The 22047-nt window shown below is 36.3% G+C and overlaps 1 protein-coding gene across 5 annotated transcripts in view; it reads left to right on the plus strand.

The window, feature by feature from the left end:
• The window catches only part of PLCE1 (phospholipase C epsilon 1), a 159672-nt gene that overhangs the window by 62831 nt on the left and 74794 nt on the right, over positions 1-22047 (plus strand). For all 5 annotated transcript variants that reach the window (XM_082764218.1, XM_082764222.1, XM_082764221.1 and 2 more), the window contains one exon: positions 3079-3364. In XM_082764218.1, coding sequence (XP_082620344.1) covers positions 3079-3364 — 286 coding nt within the window. The remainder of the gene's footprint in view (positions 1-3078; positions 3365-22047) is intronic.

Raw genomic sequence — 22047 nt, forward strand, 5'->3', positions numbered from 1 at the left:
TGAATCAGAATTGATATGCCCTTGGGAGATGTTGTTTTTTGGTGAGTGGCTATCAGTTTAGTGCTGCATTTTATCCTTCTTGGTTCATATTCATTCTTAATTACAGTAAACATTCTTTGATGGAGAAAATAAGTGATACAGATCAATATAACTCTATCTGTCAGGATAAGCCATAAGCCCTGGTTTGGAATCAACTGTTTTTATCTCCCAGGCAAAATTGTCTTTTACATTGTCTGGTGTAATCTCACTGAAAGATGATTTTCTATATCAATTACTTGAGGATAAATTAGAATAGAATAGTTTAGTTTAGCTTTTAGGTGAGTTGAGTTGAGTTGGCAGGGACCTTCAAAGATCACCAAGTCCGACTGCCTGACCAATGTAGGGCTAATCAAAAGTTAAAGTATACTAATGAATGTATGGTCCAAATGCCACTGAATATGTTCCTGTTGTGATGGTTTCAGTTCATTTCAGTGGCTGGTAAGTACATACATTGTAAGTCTATTTTTTATTTTTATTTTTTGTAACCTCATCTCTGTGCAGCAGAAGTAACACATTCAGAGCTTTAACACATCAAAACAGACACTATTTGAAAATGTTTTATGAAGCGCAGAGTCTTTGGAGACAGCTAGTGCCCTGAAGTCTACTTTATACAATAGAGATTAACACCATTATTCTATGTATAATCTCTCCAGCAAAACACTGTCGCCTATTTCTGTCAACAAATGGTTTCTTTGCTTTGGCAGCTGAAAGAACTTTTAGTTGTGTAGGAAACAAAACATGCTTTTATAAGTTGCAGAACCTAATTTTAAAAATATTTTGGAAGGTAACTGTGGTTTTGAGAAGTTATTTTCATTAACTAAATATTTTTTAAACAAGCTAAAAAGACTAATTATGTCCGCTATGTGTGTCATGTCCATAATTTCTGAATAAGGCAAGTTCACTATCTCATGGTGCACCTTATGGAAAGGTGCATCATATGGACACACATACCACAGATGCATAGCCTGCAGAGTAAAGGTCTGCACGTATCCTGTCCAGATAGTGCATGCTCGAAGAGTGTATTTTTAAAGGTGGAGAAGAGCAGTGTTCTTAGTGAATGAGTCCACAAAACTCTTATGTAGCAAAGAAAAAGAGATAAAGAGGCTCAAGTAAAGGCTTAACATTTCAAAAAAGGATGAGACCAAATACATTTTAGAAAATTAGCAGGGAAAAAAAATAAGTTAGATACCACAATATTTCACTGTGTAATGAATCATAGAAGCTGTATTTCCAATGGAATTGAGTTATATGTCATAGTCACCATGCAAAAGAAATTTGTTTTTAGATGTATGTGTGTTAATAAATGTCAATGCTCTTTTTGAAACCCCTGATTTATATTGCGAGTTAATAAGTTATTAAATTTTGAATAAAAGTTTACTATTCTTTCCAAGAAGTCATTAATACAAAATTAAAGCTGAGATGAGAAATATGTATGTTATTGCGTAGTATTTGATATTTTGTGTTCTGGAAAAAAAAAAAAAAAAAGGAAAGAAATTGTCATTGAATTTAGTAGCTGAATCAAAGCTTCTGCTATTCTCAGAGTCTTTACCTGAGCAAAAGAATTATATCACCCTTCGCAGTTCATTGAGGGTCAGATACCTTGAGGGGATTGGGCATTGGAACCTCCCCAGCGTAATGACTTGGGACGTGCAAGGTTAGGACAGAAGTGTACAAGTGCAGATCTGTGCACTGGGGGCTGTTGGCTTCCTTTTCTGTGTTACTGGGCATGGATCTGTCCCCTGGCGAGAGTGCCAGTGCTGCAGCCATGTGACTTGCACAGACTGCAAACAGTGTCTGATCATTTGCCTGAGGATGTGTGCTTGCAGTGTAGGGCTGGATGTGTTTTCTGCCATGTCAATGGATATCTGTATTTCCTTTATGTGAAGGGAAGGATAGCAAAAAGAAACAAGCCATTAATCAAAACCAAAGCAAAAAAAGCAAACAGTAAAGCATACGTTTATTCCGTATGCACTTTTAAGGACTGAAGACAGCAATATTGTACATTTTGGTTTCCTACATTAACAATAATTGCTTGTGAAGTTGGATGAAAACTGAGTTTTAAAGTAACTATTTCAATCAAAACCAATTTATTGGCTTATGTGACAATACTGATTTAATGATAAGGTGCCAGTTATATGCATTACTGAGTGTCTGGGCAACAGCCCCCTGAAAATTGCCTCGGCACCTGTCCCAGCAAGTTATAATGACCATTTCCTGTGTTAATCTTTTAATTTGGTCGTTTACACTACGCAATTAGAAAACACAGAACACTGAAAAAAATAATTAATGTTAATCAGTAAGTCAGCATAGAAGAATGCAAAGAATCAAGTCTCTCCCTGTATGCTAAATGAAAAGATTTCTTCCAGATTCTTGCTTTGATCATTAGAGTCTTTTAAATAAGCAAACATTGCTTAGTTGCTAAGCCACAGACTGAAGTTCATTAGTGTGTTAGTACAAATATTGGAAAAAGAGTACTAAAGCAATATTAGATAGAGGACCTGTGCGTAGGCTGGAAGTAATGCAATGAACATGACACCAGAACATTTTGAGTGATTGCTCACAATGATTAAAACCATTTCTGTTTACAAAAACCCGCCCCATTCGGCAAGCAAAAGTGCAAACCCTGAGTGGATCTGTTTTTCTGCTACTGATAGCTGTAAGACTTTACTGGAAACACAAAATATTTGGTAGTTTTGTAATAGATTTTGTGTATATTCTTTATTTGAAATGTTGACCACAGATGTATTGCTATGGCACCTTTTTGTGTAATGATGATCCTTAAAGTTGATTTTCATTAGAATGCTATTAATCATAGATTTAAAGCCAGAATGTCATCATCTTTAAATAGATGGTGTGGAAACCTGACTCAAAATCTTTGCAAATCAGTTCTGGATTCTTAGAATATTTAGGTTTAATGCATAAAAGCAGTGTTTTGACACAATGTCTTCTTGCTGTTGATCTTTACATCAGTTCATGCTAGTTTGGCATTTTCTGATATTCAGCAAATGAACTAATTTCATGCTTCTGCATTTCTTACAGATCTTCAATACAGTGAGAGAAGAAGGAGCAGAAGACAGTTTTGAATATTTTCCTCGTCTTCTGAGAAAGCTCCCAGCTTTAGATACAGACTGTGTATGCAAAGTTGATGGTTTTTGTGTAAAACCATGTGTAGCAGGTGCTTACTCCCGATATCGTGCCACTTTACAGAGAACTGCACTCTCTAACTATATAACAGGTGCTTTACTAGAAGCAACTACATCATTGGGAGCAAGAAGCGGTCTTCTAAGTATCTTCGGAGGATCAACTGGAAGAACAATGCTTAAAGGTAGGAAAGATTTAATTTTGTTGAAGCCTGTCCACTTTAAATACAGCAAATATTACAAAATATATATTACCATATAATAGTCTGTACTTTATATACTCACATATTAAATTAACAGATAAATAGATTTTCATGTTTTCAAAGATTTTTCTTTGTAATTCATTGTTTAATTCATAACTAGGATTATTAGTTTAATAAATCAAAAATGCATGCAAAACTGAAAAGATTATTATAAAATATATGTTTTTTTTTTTTCTTTTGTTTGTTTTCTTTTTTGAACCACTTCTGTTAGTGTTGAAATTAAATGTTCAAAAGTTAATGTTGAAGCCATTGTTGTTATGGTGTTCCTTTCTGTAATATTTGTCATTTATGTAGAGTCCTGTTCATGGTATGACTTGGTTGAGGACTTCAGAATGTAGTATATACTACACTCGGTTCTTTTTGTTTTCCCTTCACAACTAGTTGTCAGCAGAGCACTATGAGCTAAGTATATACAAATAATAACTGATTTACTGTTGGTCTTCTACTGGATTCCTCACCTTTCTAGGATCTGATCATTTTGAATACTGTGGGTATTGTCTGTTTGGATAATACTTATTGAGGATGGATGCTGCATAATAACTTCCCATGCTGATAGTCTTAGTATGCAATAAGGATACCATTCTGTGATTTAGTTTGGTCACTTTTGGAAGTTAAACAAGAAAAAGGCATTCTTGGAATGAATTCATTGCATTAGAGCAGAATTTTGTACAGAACATTAACTGCATTATATATTAATTTGTAATTAATTCCTAGAATATTTCCTAAGGTACTCAAGCATCTGGGGATTTATCAGCATGTTGTCCTGTAACTAAAGGAAGTAGTATCTCAGTTGTACACTGTAGAATTGAAGCATATGGATGCTATGTCTTGTTCAAAGTTTTACAAGAATGCGACAAAATCAATAGTATTCTCAGCGTAATTCCTTAATGCAGATACTGACCTCATTTTTTCAAACAAGAAGTCTTATAGTTTGTACTCAGATCAGGTTATCTTAAGTGTGCCACTTTCTAGTTTTAATTAGTATATCTTTAGGTAAATCAAATGACAGAGAGTACGCGCTGGTAGAAGAACAGGTACAGATGGCATACTGTAGCACCTGAGTGAAATTTAGTAGTATGTTTAGACACATGACTAAGCTTCATGTATCCCCAGAGAGACTGAGGTACGTACAGCATGGTATCCTATTTTGATAGGGTTTTTTCTTTCCATTTTGATTTTTTTTTATTTGTTCTGGGGACAGGGAGATGATTGCTTTAGAAAAATAAACATACACATTCCTGTGACAATGATGGAAGTCAAGGTTGAAAGAACTGAACCGTGTTCTGGGTCGTACAGTGTGATGGACCTTCTTCCTACAGACTGGGAGAAGAGAGCATGTCTTTGGAAGGGTTTGATGTCCTAGACCTGCCTGAGACTCTAAGGATGCTCAGTCCCCTGATTACCAATGTCATCCTCCCATGGGGCATGTTGGTGCAGTGCCCAAAAAGCCCAGCTGGTGACTGTCGTCCCAGAGTTGAGGCAGCATGAACTGAGTTCTGAAACTGGAAGCAGCAGCAACAATTAGCTCAGGCTCAGACATGCTAATGTGGCTGTACCTTTTTTTAGAGCCTGAGCTAGTACCTGCACTTGTGTGCTTTGTGCACCAGCACACATTGCACTAGTTTGGGGATCTCTGCAATCCCCATATTATATGGTATATGCTTGTGTTGATATTCTGAGCCCAAGCAATTAAGACCTTGAAGAAAAAGACCAAGATCTTGAACTTGATTTGCAGTTCCAGGGGAAATCAGCGTAGAGAGCAGAGGTTAGATTTCATTTGCTGTAGCTGTCTCTGTTGATGAAGATGTGTATGTATGTGCTATAGCTTTAGGATACTGACGTTTTCTGGATGTGGAAGGTTCATGTTCAGGTATCACAGTGATATAATATACTTGAGAAATATCAAATATAACAGTAACGGAGTCCTTTCTAAAAACATTTATGGAGTGTTACTTGGCAACACCTGAGACATCAGCATCAGCAAAGAACCCAACACTATTTTGAAGTCAGGGTTGCATTTATCATTCATGGGGGGGTTGTACCTTTCAAGAAAGAAAATTGTCCTGTTGTCATGGTTCCGCTCGAGTGGGCAGCCGAGCTCCACCACAGCTGCTCTCTCACTCCCCCTCCTCAAAGAGGAACGGGGAGAAAATATGTGAAAAGGGGCTCAAGGGTTGAGATAAGGACGAGAAAATCACGCAATAATTATTGTAACGGGCAAAACAAACTCAGCATAAGAAGATAGTAAGATTTTTACTCATTACTAACAAGCTAGAGAAGTGAGAAACAAAGGAAAGAAACCAAAAGCACCTTCTCCCCCCATCTACCCTCTTCCACCTCCTCCCCCCGAGCGGCGCAGGGGAACGGGGGAATGGGGGTTATGGTCAGTCTACAGCGCTTCTTCTCTGCCGCTCCTTCTCGGTCACTCTCGTCCCCTGTGCTGTGGGGTCCCACCCACGGGATGCAGTCCTTGATGAACTGATCCGGTGTGGGCTTCCCACAGGCAGCAGCTCTTCCAGAACTGCTCCAGATATGGGTCCGTACCACGGGGTCCATCCCTCAGGAGAAAACTGCTCCAACCTGGCTCCCCTACGGGCAGCAGCTCCTGCCAGGTCACCTGCTCCTGCGTGGGCTCCTCTCCACGGGCTACAGGTCCGGCCCGGAATCTGCTCCGGCAGGGGTCTTCCACAGGCGGCAGCCTCCGTCAGTGCAGGGCCACCTGCTCCACCGTGGTCTCCTCCAGGGGCTGCAGCGTGGAACCCTGCTCCACTGTGGTACTCCATGGGCTGCAGGGGGACATCCTGCTTCACCATGGTCCTCACCACAGGCTGCAGGGGACTTCTGCTCCGGCGCCTGGAGCACCTCTCCCCCTCCTTCTACACTGACCTTGGCACCTACAAGGCTGTTTCTCACTCCCGGCTGCTGTATGGCGCAGCGTTTTTTTCCCTGTCTTAAATATGCTCTCACAGAGGCGCAAACAACATCGCTTATTGGCTCAGCTCTGGAAAACAATGGGGCCCTTCCCAAACATGGGGCAGCTTCTAGATCTTTCTCACAGAAACCACCCTTATGGCCCCCTGCTACCAAAACCTTGCCACATAAACCCACTATACCTGTACATGCAGATTCTTAAATACATTGTTATAATCTGTCCAATACTCTCTTTTGCTCTTGGATTTAACCTCAAATTTAGATGGAATTAGTTTATGGTTGAAAAGTTTTAACTGATGTTGATAACAACTCTGATGTCAAATGCAATGGAGGATTTACTACAGGATGCAGCACATCACCTGACCAGTTCACTTTGCTGTTGAGAAGGAAAATAAATATATTGGTCCTGGTTTTGTTTAGTAGTTAAGGTGATATTTCCATCAGCTTGTGGCTCTTAGCCCTCCAGAAATGGTTCGAACTTTTCTTTCTAAGCCAAGTGTGATAAGTTGCAGAGGGGCCAGGGAGATTAAAATAAATATCTACTTTGACGGTCAAAAGTTGTGAGTGCCCATGTAGTAATTTCAGTGTTGTATATGCTCTGAAATAGCAATAGCAACAGGAAATTAGCATTGTATCTCTTTAGGTTGTATTCCTTCATGTTGCTTAGGCTGCTGAAGAAAGGACAGAAGACTCTTTGGATTTTGTTTTTTACTATTTTCATCAGGAATAGCAAAATCTTTCTTGTTGCTAAATTTCAACAAGCTGTGACATGAAAGGACAGATTTTTCAAGTGTTGTGTTAGAATATATGTCCTTTAAAACAGTGTTTGAGAAGGGATTTACAGTTTAGGAAGATGTCATAATATGGTTGAAGGCCTGAGCATAAAGATCCTGTTAGAAGTATAGGAGAGCACTGATTTGTTTATTTCAGAAAGAAATGACAGATGTGTCTGGTTTGTGCAGCATAGTGCAGTATAGAGACACTTGACCTGTTGCTGACTCATTCAGACCCAAACTGGAGTACTCTCATGATGCAGGGAAATCCCCGACAGTGATTGGTTTGAAAACAGTACAGGCAGCTGCAGCTAACAGTCCTTCAAAATATGATCCTTTCCAGTGATGGCAGCAGTTGAGATGGTGGTAGTTTGAGCATTATGACACCATACTTCATTGTATGGAAGTAGGCATGCCCAAAAGCACCAATATATTAATTACTTGAACTAAGAAAAAGGGACCACTAGCAAATGAAAATTTAAACAACAACAACAGCACTGACATGGGTGGAAGTAGGATATCTTATGAAAGCAAAGGATTATATACATTTATTTTAGTATCTTCCAAAGTAATTTGAGATGTTACATAGGTATATATAAAAGTTGGTGGACTGTCTAGTTACTATTCTGCCACTCTGGAATTTGAACTCAAAGTTCCTTTCTCTTATAAACACTGATATCTAAAGACAAGCCAAATAAATGCTGAAAGAAATGATGAATTATTATGAAGTAATTTTAATTTTGTGGTGAATCTGGTTTGATAGCTATTTTACCTTAGGAAAATTAAGTACGTAAAGGTGCTATTGAAGACTTGCCACATTGTACTTTACTTCCAGAATTCAACAATGACAAATGGTCTTGTGTAAGTAAAAGTTTACTAATGTGAGGCTCTTTACTGCCATTTTAAGTGCAATTCCAGTGTCAACTTTCATCACCCCTCTCTTCCTTCTGGGTTCTGGTTCCTAGAAACTGATTTCACTTTAGAAAAATCCTGTGAATGAGGGGAACAATAGGGGCAAACTCACCTTGGACTAATATTGCTACTGAGTGCTTCATTTTGTCAAATTTCTGAGTTTGAGATCTCTAAATTGCCTTAGGTATTTGCATACATCTTGTGCACTTTGTTCAACAGGACTTCATCAAAATGTTTATTTGTAACATAGGCAAAATTCTACTGTGTTAAAAGCATGCTGTGATTACTATGTTAGTTTTCAATGCCTGTATACATACTCATGCATTTTATTTAAGCATATTATTACCTCCGTGCAGACATTGTCCAAATATATTCTTAAGTGGAAGAGAATTATATTTATATTTGATGGAAGAGTATGGATTATCTGGGTAATTCTAATCTTATTTTGTAAAGTGCTTGGAAGTAGGAGGTTGAATCTTACTCTAAAATTACCTGTGACAAATGATTTTGAATAAAAATGTGTTTTAATAATGTATATGAAATAAGATTTCGTTTTAAAGAGCTATCTTGCAAGCAAACATAATATCGTAGGCTTCAGTTTATTGGTTTTCTAAAAATCTTCTTGCTTTTAAAATTAAGTTTAGTTCTTTCTGTTCTGAAGTAGGAAGCAGGTTGGGCAAACCCTTTATTCAGGGCTGGGGAATATTGTCTACTGACTGTGTTCTAAGTTCATTTCTTTTGCTGTCAGGGAAACATGACATGCTGGAGGAAGCAGAAAGTAACAAATGTATGACTCTACTGAAAGGAAAAGTTGAGTAATCAACCTATGTAATTTTTTCATTGAGAGTGACAGCTCTCTGTTGAGAAAAAGTTTCCATCTGAACCTAAAAGGTAGGATTTTTATTCTACTTGTAAAAATAGTTATCACAAACAAGTTAGCTAATGTTTTAGTGCTAATGGGTTTTGTTTGTTTATGGAATTCATTTATAGGTTCAGTGTAGTCATATATTTAACTGCATCATTGTAAAGTGTAGTAGTGTCACTTAGTGGGCATTTGGCTAGGCACTACGTGTAGAACCTGTTTGCTTCACCTCATGCCTTTTGATTTTGTGGGTACTGCCTTCTCAGTGCCTTCTTTTTTTTTTTTTTTTAAACTCAGTGGTACTCAGAAATGTGCTGAAGTACTTCACTGACACAACCTTTTTACTGACTTTTTCTGAAATTGTGAAAATATACAAAAACATACATATTTCTTTTTGTCTAGAGCACAATGACTTACCGCCATACCTTAACAAAATGTTTAAAACAGCCATCAGAACTCTTCTACCATTTCATCTAGTCACAGAAGCCCTCACAGTTTAGCTGGGAATAGATGTTTTTTTCAAAGGTGAGAGGCCCTCTAAACTTTTCCCTTTCTCTTTACAATAAAACAATTATTGCTTGTGCATGCACCTATGCTGATCGCTAGTACACCAATATGAGGGTGAAGGAAGTTTTTCTGCTAAGTCACAAACCATTTAGAAAGTTACAGCTCAGACTTCAGTTCAGTGTGAAAACAATAGGAAGCTGAGGTACATGGGATGTAGGGTGGGTAGACAACTGATTTCCACGTCATAATTTCTGAACTGCTCTAAGGAGCCACCACGTACAGATTACACTGCAGTACATCCAGCCTTATGCCAAAGACATGGTACCAAGGTTCATGTCAAGCAGATGTGTGCCAGGTAAAACTATTCCTCAGCCACAGATTAAGTTTCAGTACAGATCTGAAGCTGCAGACGTAATTTAGGCATGGTTTTCCACTCTAGAGCAGTTCCTAAAAAAAGAAAAAAAAGAAAAAAAAAAAAAAAAAAAAAGAAAAAAAAGCTCCAAAAGTAGAAGTGTGTTTAAAACCTATCTGTATCATTCAGTCTCTAGACCAGGCATCCTTCCATTACTTTTATTCCAAAATGTGTGGAATTCCTGGAGGTGAAGTTCAGCATGCTCTTGCACGATCTGTTTTAAAAGGAGCCTGTTACTTTAATTGGAGTGTCCTTTCATGATTTAAAAGGAAGATTTCTCAAAACATTTATATGTTCTGTAGTTAAGCATTTTATGTGATATTTGTACCAGAAATGGGGAGCCTCTAAATACAGAGTTCCTAATTCAAAGATAGACCTCAAAGCTCCAAAACAGAATTCCAAGTCAAATGAATTTGGGAACAAGACTTTAAAAACCTGTGTAGGGTCTACTTTATAGGAAACTCACTTCTTGGGTCTACAGTATGGAGCCTGGAAGCCCTGCTCTCAGATGGCTCCCTGCTGAGGAGCTGCAACTTGGGTGCTGGTAGTCCAGGGACAATCTGAGAGTGGACTCTTGGGAACAACAGATGCCTGGAGTTCACACAGCTAGTCAGTGAATTCACATACTTGTTGGCATCTTTGTTAATGCAAAGAACATGATTTTCACTTACTAATACTGAAGGCATTTCAGCTGCACTGTCTTAGTGTCTATATGTAATTCAGAATTTATGGTTAATAAGAAATTTTGAGATTGTCTTTCAATATGATTTGGATTGAAACCAGATTGCTTCCCCTGGAAAGGAAATCCTGCTTTTCAGCCTGTTCTGTTTCTTACAAATTAGTTGTTTTAGAAGTTTGTTCATAGTTGTTAATGAGCCAGAATTTTCACTAGAATCACATTTGAGGGTAGAGTCATTGTTGCAGTTCGTGTGTTGTTGACCTTTTTAAACATAAAATAGAAGAAGCTGTGGGGTCTTTTTTTGTTGTTGTTTTCCTTCTTTTTGTCATAAAGAAGGAACTAGGGTATGTGAAAATGTTTTTGCTTTTTATTTAAAACCTATACCCAGCATCCAAAGTCATTGTAAAATGAAAAAGTTATACCCTTCTCCTCTCTCTCTCCCCCCTCATCATTACGAGGACAACTTTGTAGCTTTGTAAATCAAAGAAAAACAAAATGGAATTGAAAAGAAGTGTCTGAGGATGAAGCATGTGGCAAATGTTTTGTCAATATTCTTTTCACTTTAGCATCTTTTAAATTTGCTTCAATCTTATGGTGCTTTCTTAGTTGATATATATTAGACTACATCCCTGACCACTGTTGTTCAGATTCCAGAGCAAGGTCACTCAGAACTTGCTGAATAGACAACAACAATTTTTGACTAAGAGCAGAAGAAAAGTAATTTGTTGTTTACATGCAGGCAGGCTATATCAACCTTAACCTCAGGAGGGTTTACATGGCAAGGTTTTGGTAGTGGAGGCCTGTAGGAGTTGCCTCTGTGAGCAGAGCCTAGCAGATACCCCATGTCAGATCAGAGCCAGCTTCAGCTGGCTCCAAAAAGACCCGCCGCTGGACAAAGCCGAGCCAGGGAGTGATGATGGTTGGGCCCCTGGGAGGGCAGATTGAAGAAATGGGGGAAAAAACCTGCTACACAACAGCAGCTGGGAAAGAAGCGTAAGAAAGAAACAACCACATCTACTTCATACCTACTTCATACATCCCCCAGTGTTCAGAGAAAACTCTTTTTCTGTAAGCAGACTTTGACATCAGCAAAGACTGGTTAGCAAACAAGTCTTTATGGCTTTTCCCACTACTGTTTCTTGTACCCTTTGAACAAGTCATGTTTTTACAGTAACAGGGAAATTCCACAATCTCTAAAGCTGAGGCAATTGTATGTCAGTGTCATGGGCAATATCAGCTTTATGTATGCAGACTTGAGAAGGCCAAAATAATTTAGCTTGTATATGTGTGTGTTTGTGCCCAAAGTTTAAGGCCAGGTAGAGTGAGGGATAAAGCCAAAATATTGTCAGAATGAGCAGAGGTTCACACCTGAAAAGATGGGACATATCTCAGGCTTAGAATCTAAGGCATGAAGATGAGTCAGGCAACACATTGCAAGCTGAGAAATCCAGGAAATATATCAGACAGTTAGTAGATAATGTGGCCTGAAGCAAGGGTGTGGGCCAGGAAAACAAGGATTTCATGCTGCCTGCTTGGCACCAGCCAGGAAGACAAGGGCAAGTTCAGGTCAACTGGTCCAGGGTTAGAATTAGGGCTGACATGGCAGGAAGCACAGGCTGAAGAAGAAAGATCTGGGAGGACATTTGTAGCCACAGGACACCTGGGACAGTCTGGAGCTGCCTGTGGGGGTGGTCTCCATGAACTGGCAGAAGGGGACAGATCACCACAGTCAGCCTCCCAGATCCATCGTTGCCTGGTCAGGCCCAGTTGCAGGCAAACTGGCATAGCAAGGGCAAGAGGAACGGGACTTAAGGAGAACCCTTACCAACATTAATTTAACAGAAGCTTCCTTTTGTCCTGCTTGTTTCATACATTGTAAGCACAAAGAATTAGGTTCTGCCAGCATAGCTCATCTCGTCCTTATAGCCATCTCTCTGGGTGCAGCAATGTGTTTACTGCAAGATGGAAAGATAAATAATTGAGCTGGGTAGTAGATTGAAGAAGTTAACTAATGTAATCTAAGAAAAAAAAATATATATATATAAATATAAAAATTGGTCCTTTTGACAGAACAGGTAACATGGGAGCAGGAAGGTAAATGGTTATATCAATGAAGATAACGGAACTAATGTCTAGAGCTAAGCAGTTAAGAAACAACTGAATTTAGGATAGTTTTGTATAGATTTTAGTTCCAATAATAATATTTGGTCCTTTAACTTGTGTAGGTGAGTCTGCTTCCTCAGAAGTCAGTTGGTGGCCTATGGCTGCTGTTCCCACCAAAGGACAGAGTTTAAATTCATTCAGTGAGTCAGCCCCTGCTGTGAGAGCTTTGTTGTGGAGAAGGGAATGATGTATGTACTAATGTGTGTGTGGATGGAGGCTGAGAGATCAGTAGTTAGTGCAATGATTATAGTTTTTTTTTTTCCTTTTTTTTTTTTTTTTTTAAGAGTAATTAGTCTTCAGAAACACTGAAATGGGATTTTAAGTGCAGATAGTTAATCCCAAAACTACTTATTATTTATTGTTTTAAAAGTCTGAACATTTGTTTGAATGGGCCTTGTAAAAGTAATGTCCATGGGAACTTTTGAAGTGTAGAATGGAACTTTTTGGTATGTTTATGTTAGCATGTCACTCAGAAGCAAAAAAAAAAAAAAACAAAACAAAACAAAAAAAAAAAACATGGACCTCAAGCCTCAAGATGACTCGAGTCATCTCCAAAGATTCCCTTGAAGTTTTGTTTCTAGGAAACAAATTAGAACAAAATCAACAATTATAGAATAATGCTGTTCTATTTATAACCAGACTTTTTTTTTTTGTTGTTGTTAAATTCTAAGGTACACTTCATAGTTTTCTTCTTAGAACCAAAATCCTTCTGATTTTTTTCTTTATATTTTCAGGTAGTAACTTTTATAATCAGTGGAAAATTCTTTAATATTGACCCTATAATGATGAGAAATATTTAATCTAATGGTTTATTTTGTATTTTTATAGGGAGATAGCATTAATTAAATTGATATTTATGAATAAAATTATTTTCAAAGTTTTGTACTGTATCCCCATAATGGTCCTTATACTGTCACATTTAATACAAATTCTTTGGAAGCCTAAATGTACTAGTTTTCAAGAAGACCTTGGAAACAATACTAAATTGCTGTTCCTCCAATTAAGAAAGAATATGTTGGTGTTGTCAATGAAAAAATAGCAGTGCACTGGCTGTGTTCCATGGTAGCTCCTCCAGTAGAAGTTTTTCAGACAAGACAGAGTCACCGTATAAACAAAGTGACTCGAAGTGTACTACTTGCGTTCCAGTTCTGAGCAAATCAGTCCTCAGACTTCCTGGGGAAATGGAGAAAGGTTTCTTGTGGCAGTGTATTGTTTTCCAACCTTGTGTACTCTAGTAAATTTTATAACTAAAATTTCACTGATGTAGTCCTGCTGTTTGTGAAAGTGATGTAAACTGTGTGTAGACAAGGCTAAGGTCAGAATGAAGAAAAGCGATAAAAATGCCAGAGCCAGATATTGACAACTGCTTGGATCAAGGCATCATTTTGGTTCCTATGTAGTTTACCAACATACAGGCAGCCTGGAAAACTGTGCTGTCTTTTTAAGTCCCTCACTCTGTAAATTCTTTACAGTTAAACACACTTCTGGAAGCCTCAGGGAGGTTTTCTTCTTCTTCTCCTCTCAAATAAACTCTTTTTGGATTGTGCTAAGTCATACGCCTTTGTCCCACTAAAGCTGGTGCTCTTGCATTTTATTAGAGACTCTAGTGCAGAGCACACAATAGCTGTGAAGGTAGGGCTAATAAGGAAACCCATGCTGCAGTTTTTGTAATGCTTGAGCTGAAGTTTCCTAAAACAAAACTAACTCAGTTTATTACTTTTGGCCTGTTTAAACAACACTGATATAAATATAACTTGTGCAAAAGCTTGGGTGTAGGCTAACTTATTTCTTAATATATTTGAAGACAAAAATCCAGCAGAATTAAAATGGTTCTTGTTTATAACTCTGCTGTCAAAATCAAATGCTTTTAGTCTTAGCAGGATGTATGCTAGTCCTTAATTTCTAAACTTCCTTCCATTTGAATCTCAGTGTTACAACTTTTATCTGAGGAGGTGGGTAACCTGACCTTTTAGTGAGTGAGCCAAATGCATGTCTTCTTCATGGCTTACACAAGGCACGTCAGTTATGCATTTTGCCACAGTTTGTAGCTTTAAACTGAGCAGCTGTTGCCTGACTGTTAGTTTGGACAAGTGCAGTGTGCAGACTTTCTGTGGTGTTGGAAGTACCTGCTCTCCTGGCATTTTAGGAGGAATTTAAGATTCAATGGAGGACGCATTTGCTGGTAAGATTTACATTTCTGTGGTCTATAATACAACTCTCTAATTATATTTAGGTAGTTAAAACAAAGTGAAAGCTCCATTTCCAGTGTTAATAGATTGAGTGGGTGTGTTCTAATCTAACATTGTGTCTATAATGTCTGCATTTAATACCGGTTCTTTAAGGACACTTAGACCTGTTGCTAAGTGGAAAATGAATTTTGTATGGATTTTGTTCATATTGTAACTATTTTGACATCAAGTTATGTAGTAGGGCATTCCTTTGTTTCTAGTTCTACAAAAATAGGTAACATAAAAAAAAAAAGCTGAACTAAATAGGAATGTCAGATATAATAAGATTTTTAAGAGCACTAGACACAGGTATTTTGTTTTTTTTTTTAGTTTATAAATGATTTAGGTGTTAAAATTTAGTAACATATTTTTGAATGTAAATCCACTTCTGTTTTTCCTTTCCCTTTTGCAAACTTGTGTTCTTGGATCTTCAGTATACAAGTATATATGTATACTGAGTGTATGTGTTATCTCAGTACACTTGTAGCCAGCTTGTGTTTTGTAGATGCTCAAGGCAGCAATTTTTTTTCCTTTCTGAATGACATGAACGCATAGCACCATGTAAAAAAAAATGTTTTGTTACTAATTGGCCATAAACATGAATATTTACATATGTTGAACTCTCATGTGTAACTTTAATGAATGTTAGTATTTTCCTCTGTGTTAGGAGTGTCTTTTATGTGCTAACCCTCCTGTTTCCCTAAACTGCCTGTTAGATAACGGCTATGAAAAAAGTTCACCATTCAAAGAGGTGGTATCTCATTGCAATAGAGAGATTGTATTGGTTGTCAACACCTTTATTTTCACTTCAGTGATTGAGATAGCACAGGGAAAAAAAAAAAAAAAAAAAAAGAAAAAAAAAAGAAAAAAAAAAAAGGGAAAGAAAGAAAGAAAGCCTGCTATCAACTGTATCCATATTCCTTGCAAAATAGTGGGATTTTTGATCCCTTTTATTCAGTCAGTGATAGACAATGTAAGATACCTAACTGGATTAAAAGAAATTTAGGGCAAATTGTGTTAGGTAATCTCAGCAGTATTAACATTATTAACTCATCTGAGACATCGGTTTGGATAGGCTGATTTTTGATGTTTTTATTTTTGTTTTGAGGTAGAATTATGCATGCATTTTCTAGACAATAAGCTGATATGAGAGTTTTTCCTAGTGCATAGATTTTTTGTTTGTTTGTTTGTTTGTTTAAGGAACTTCATATTGACATAGTTTTCTAAAGTTTAAGTATTTTCTTTGGAAATAGTTACGTATAAAAATGCGTTACTGCGCATTTTAATAATTCTGAAATAAGTAAGTTACGAGTTAGATTTATCAAGCACAAATTGAAAATACTTTGCTTACAAAACACCAAAACAGTAATAAAAGAACTGGAAGTACAACTCGAAGCTAAAAGAACTTTTAAATGTTTCTTGTGAATACTTTAAGAGCTTTGCACAACTGTACGGCAGTTAAATATTTTTATCCTTAAATTCCCTTGGACTGGGTACAACAGATTTTGTGCTCATCTTCAGGTTTCTTTATGGAATCAAGTGTTCAGATCTTCTAGAAAGGGGATAGGTCTGATGCTGCTGCATTAGTTTCTGCATTCAATTTCCCTTTTCTCTGATATCTTGGAGTAAAGCACAGGTACATGTCTTTTGACTTAACTATGTTGCAACAGAGAGAAGTTGTGTCCTCTAAAACCATTGTTCATTGGGGAAAAAAGGAAGTCTCAATCAGGAAAAAAAAGTGAAGCTTTGAATACCTTTTAATAAGTTACTGTTAGATTTAGAGAAGATTCAATCGGAAGTTGTTCACCTGTATTTGCTTGTTCAGAATTAAATTGCAAAGCTCAACAAAGAAATTGAAAAAAGATTTCTTTAACAAAGATTTCCTTATAAAAGTAGAATAGTGCATAAATGTGTACAACCTTTTCTATAAATTCTTTTAAGATTTTTTTTGTTGTTGTTTTAAGAACTTGCTCTTCTATTGGGTTTTCAGAAATTGAAGAATTTGAATTGGTGTCATTGTCTTTGGACCCTAATCCTGAAAAATAGCAATGCCTACAGCCATTAGCTATGTAGGTTTGTTTGTTTGTTTTCCACTTGGTTTTGTAGAATATTTGAAGTATTAGTATAATTTCCTACTATCTTCAGGCAAGGAACTGCAGCCACTGGAACTACACAGAAACTTCTACAAATCTCAGAAGGCAACATGGATGTGCCAAACATCCAACCTTATTTTTTACATACCTAGTCATCCAAGTTAATAAAATTTGTAGGTTAAAGACTTGACTGATCTTTTTAGAGATCCTTGAGAAGCCATTTTTTATCACTGAATAAATTAAACAAAAACAATGTTAACAAAAAACATAATAGGTAATTATGGCATGAACAATTCCAACTAAGAAACCAGAAAAATAATTAATTTGAAGTTTAAGGGATCAAAAAATGGTTAGAGTAGTCAGAAAAGAATGATTTTGCTGTATTTGCCAAGAAGAGTTGTTTTACAATAATTATTCGAGTTTTTGTGTCCGTGTAGGTACTTTTATGAACTTACTTGTGGTGTCATGCATTAAAGCACCATGAAATGATTTTGTTATTATTTAAGTTCAATAATGTTTCAAGAGAGAAAATAAGCATCAAAAGTAATTTTTTCTTCTGAGTTTCAGATTGTCATAATATCCTGTTCTCTAACTGCCACAAAGTAGAAAAGATCAAATTAAATCATACAGTTCTATTCTGCATCATATGTAAAAGATTTGTGAATATAAAACCTCCTAAAAACTGTCAACAAACCATCCGAATATGTGCACAGAATCTAAAAAGGGAAGAGGGGATGACCTTAGTGAGTTGGTCATCTTGAATGTGGTATCAGAAGTAGGATTTTGCATATAAGCATGATGTTCAGGTGTAAAAGGCTTTGGGAGTTTTCTATAATGATATGTAGAGTGAGCTGCTTTCAAAAAGATAACAGAGGAAAACTAAAATGTAATTAAAGTTATTGTATGCAGAGATACAATTAGAACTGTGTCTATAACTTAGATTTTTATTTGCTACCAGAACTAAAAAAATACTAGATTTATTTTTTTTATATATAAAAGAAACAGCCAACCCCCCAAAAAACAAAACTACTTTTGAACACCAAAATGAAAAAAGTTGTGTTTTATATTTGTAGAATTATATAATTTAGAAAGAACAAATACAGATCAGTTTCAGAATGAAAAGTTGATACTCTTTATCTTGAAAACATGATTAACAATATGTTAAATTTTGCACTTCTGCAAAAATGCATCTCTAAAATATATTTCTTCTTACAGATAAAATATTATGTCTTTGAAAAAGATCATCGTTCTCTATGCATTTTCCATAAGTCTGAAAATGGTAGTCTTACTTTCACATTTTATTTGACTTACAGCAGACTCTTGTGGACTGCATTCCTGCATATTTGACCTCTCTTTCATATGACTGTAAGTTAGAGAAATACAGGCATGGTGGATGACGTGCTGATTAATACAAAATTATGTCTTCACATTCCATTTCCATTAAAAAAGAAAAGAAAAACAACAACAACAACAACAACAACAGTATTTGTTTTTTAGAAAACTTTTAGAAAATCACATTTTTTCAAACGGAAACAAAATTGCTCGTTCCATTACTTTTAGATGCCACTTAATAGCATCTAAAGAATGGAAGTTGCAGCCACTTAATGATGTTAAAATGTGGTCAGTATTATAATATTTTATTTCTCATTTATAGCTGTAATGACAAAATAATCCATAGAATCATGTAAGTGAGAGTTTTCTGCTTCTGTTGTAAGGAAAATTATCTTATTCTTTGTCAGACTGGAGGGGCTGGTGGGAAACAGTTGGCAAAAAAAAGCACTTGGTAGTTACAGTGCATCACAAGCTGTCTGTTGGTTAAGTATGGCATGTTGTGGTAATGTGTTTGCTGCTTGACTGAGAGAAACAAAAAGAAAGGAAAAAAAAAAAAAAAGGAAAAAGAAAAGAAAAAGGAATTATAAGTAAAAGCCACACAGTAGTCCTCTTAGTCTTGTCACAGATGACTGTACAGTTTGTAACCAGATGATATGGAGCAATTGGAGAGAGTGCAAATCAGGGCTGAAAGAGGGCAAATATACAGAAAATATCAAAGAATAAAAACTGGAAAAAAACTGGGTTGGTCTATAGAGAAAAAGTGTGGAGATACGTGATAATCTCCAGATAGGTAATAATTACTGTAAGGTAATAATTACAGGTAATAATTACTGTAAGTGGTGTCCTTCGTGTCTACTGGGAATGCAACCAAAAATAATAGATCTGAATGGCAAATAGCAGGTACCATAGATTGATGGAGGAAGGGATCCAGTTACATTGAGGAACTTCTCTACACAGATGACACTTGAAGAAAATGGACATAGGCAGTGTTGGCTGGCAAAACTAGCAAGACAAAAACAGCAAGGTGCATGTAGCTGAATACGGAGGGACTGATTTTAGAAAGATCTTACATGAGAGAAAAGTCTTGAGAGGCAGAAAAAAAAAAAAAAAAAGGTTAAGTGATTGAATGGATGATGGTACAGCCAATTTCAAGATAGAAGGGCTATAGATAATATTATTTTACCTGATGTTAGGCAAAATAAGGCAGTTTATAAGTTGTAAAGCCTATTGTCAATAGAGACTTCTAGATATAGTCTAACATCCTTTATAAGATGTCATTTACTTTAACACAATAGTCTCTATTTTAAGCTCAGTGGTTGCAACAGTGTTCATGTAAAGCCTTTGGAGGAAGCCTCCCAACCACCACCCATGTGCATAGCTTTTTCCCATGGTCAGTAGTGCTCATAGTCAAAGGGGTGTGACTTGTTTCTGGTTTAAACTTATCTGTCATCAAGTACCAACTGTTTATTCTTGTTAGGCTTTTATTCTGCTGGATTAAAGTATTTTAAAACTGGTATATTTTCCCTGCTGAAAATGCTTACATGAATTCTACAATCAAACCACCTCTCAGTTCTCATTTGGTGAATTAAAGCTATGTATTTCTGATCTAAATCTTTCCCTCCAACTCTTACAATTCGACCCTGGAATAATTTTATATCTCTTTTCTGCATGCTCTGTGGCTTGTTGACATCTTTAAAAACAGAAAAAAAAAATACTGTGTTATTGGTGTCCTCAGTTTAATTAATGTTTAATTAATGCAGTTTACTTAATGCAGAAGGATCTCTTTTTGCCATCTCCTGTTTTTTTGCCATCTCTTCCTCCTTAAAAAAAAAAAAAAAAGGAAAAAAAAATATTTGTTTTTAGTATCATGGAGTCATTCAGGCTGGAAAGGACTGTGCGGGTTATCTAGTCCAACCTATTTAGTCCAACCCTCAGCTTAAAGCAAGGCTGAGGTGTTTTGTTTTCCTACTATGTGAACAGTATGGTTGTCAAACTTGGCCCTAGCTCTACTTTAAACTTTAACCATGCCACAGATAGCGGTGATGCCACAAGGAAGACAAAAAAGGCCAAATGTTAATTTTTATTAGGTACTTCTAGAGAATGAACTAGTTTCACTTAAAATTAAGAGATATCTCAAAATCTGAGGAAGTCATCTCAGAAGGCACTGATTTGGGGGTTGTTTTCAGATATCAAAATAATAATTTTTTTATGTTTTCATGTTAGAAAAGGATGTCAAGCACATTTTCCAGTGTAATCTGCTAAAAGCTAGTGACAAAAACACAATTCATTAGTTAAATCTTGTGACTGTTTAGAAGAGCTTTTGTGTAGTAAGCATATTAATCCTGGGGAAACAAAAAATGGAATAAATACTTTCCTTTTTACAACAATTGTCAACAGTAGAATATATATAGTCAAGGTCCATTTCCTTGAATGCAATTTTTTATAACCATATCCTTCCCAATTCAGTTTACCCTAATTCCCCAGAGACATGCACCAAACAACAAGAAAAAAAGACAAAGAAAATAAGTAGTTATAGCCTAGCAGAAATAGAGATGACTACTGAGGCTGTAAAAAGTCTTAGATAAATAGTATTTGAAGCTTTTATATTTGAGGTAGTATGAAATAAGTGATACTGAGGCAAGCTGTACGTGTTGAAACTTCTGTTACAAAGTAAGGGTTTGTTTAATGCTTTATGTAGTCTGTTGTTTTCACTCTCAGCTTCCAGACATGTGCCAGCCCTCTGCAGTTTGCTGAATTTCACTAATCCTTCCATGGCTTAAACTTCTGAGCCATCAAACAGATTTCAGTTCCAAGGTTAAATCACACAGGCTCATCCACTCTGTAATTTACATACATCCAAAAGAAAGAAAGAAAAGCTTTTCAGCTCTGAAATCTCATCACTTCTTGTGATTTTGTTGAGTGCTTTTCATTAAGCTACATCGTATTTTCACTGTCTCAGGACTACAGATTCTTCTCTGGACTTTGCAGTTTGTTAAGCACACTGGCATTTCCATTGAGATGAAAGCATACTTTAGAACTAATAGCTTCTGAGGTCCTCAGTGAATTTCAGCAGACAATAGTTTTTCTGTGGCTGTTAGCCTAGTTAAATCATGACTTGGAATAAACTGAATTGAGAGAGCTAGTAAGAACTGAATGGAAATTTCATAAGCCAAATAGGCTATTAACAAATGGTAAAAAGTAAAAAAAATAAAATAAAAGTTGCAATGTGTCTAACTGCTAGATGTTATTAAGACATTTATTCTTAAAAAGAAAAAATAACAAATTGAGAGATTAAGACATTTGCTGTAGTTTTTCAGGAAATCTGTAACATTCCCTCAGATCTGGGCCCATGCCATGTACTGTAGATCAACCAAAAATTCAGCTTAAGGCATGTTGTTGCTGATTCTCCTAATAAATTTGCAGATCAACTTTTATGTACTGATACGTAGATCTATAAATAATTAACCTAAAGAAATTGCTTAATTTACTGGATCTGAATGTTAAGTAATTACAGAAACAGTATCTAAAATACTTAATTGGTGGTTCATGGTCTGCTCTCCATTGTGAGTGCATTATGTGAATTGTAAGTGAATACATCTACTTACATATATGTAGAACAGCTGAGAATCTTTTGCATATGTTGTTCATTGCTATAATCTTTATGAATTTGAGCATTTTGTTAAGTGAAAATTTATAAATCGGTACACAGTTGT

Source organism: Aythya marila (assembly GCF_965140915.1).
Source record: "Aythya marila genome assembly, chromosome: 7".
In the NCBI taxonomy this organism is placed as follows: domain Eukaryota; kingdom Metazoa; phylum Chordata; class Aves; order Anseriformes; family Anatidae; genus Aythya; species Aythya marila.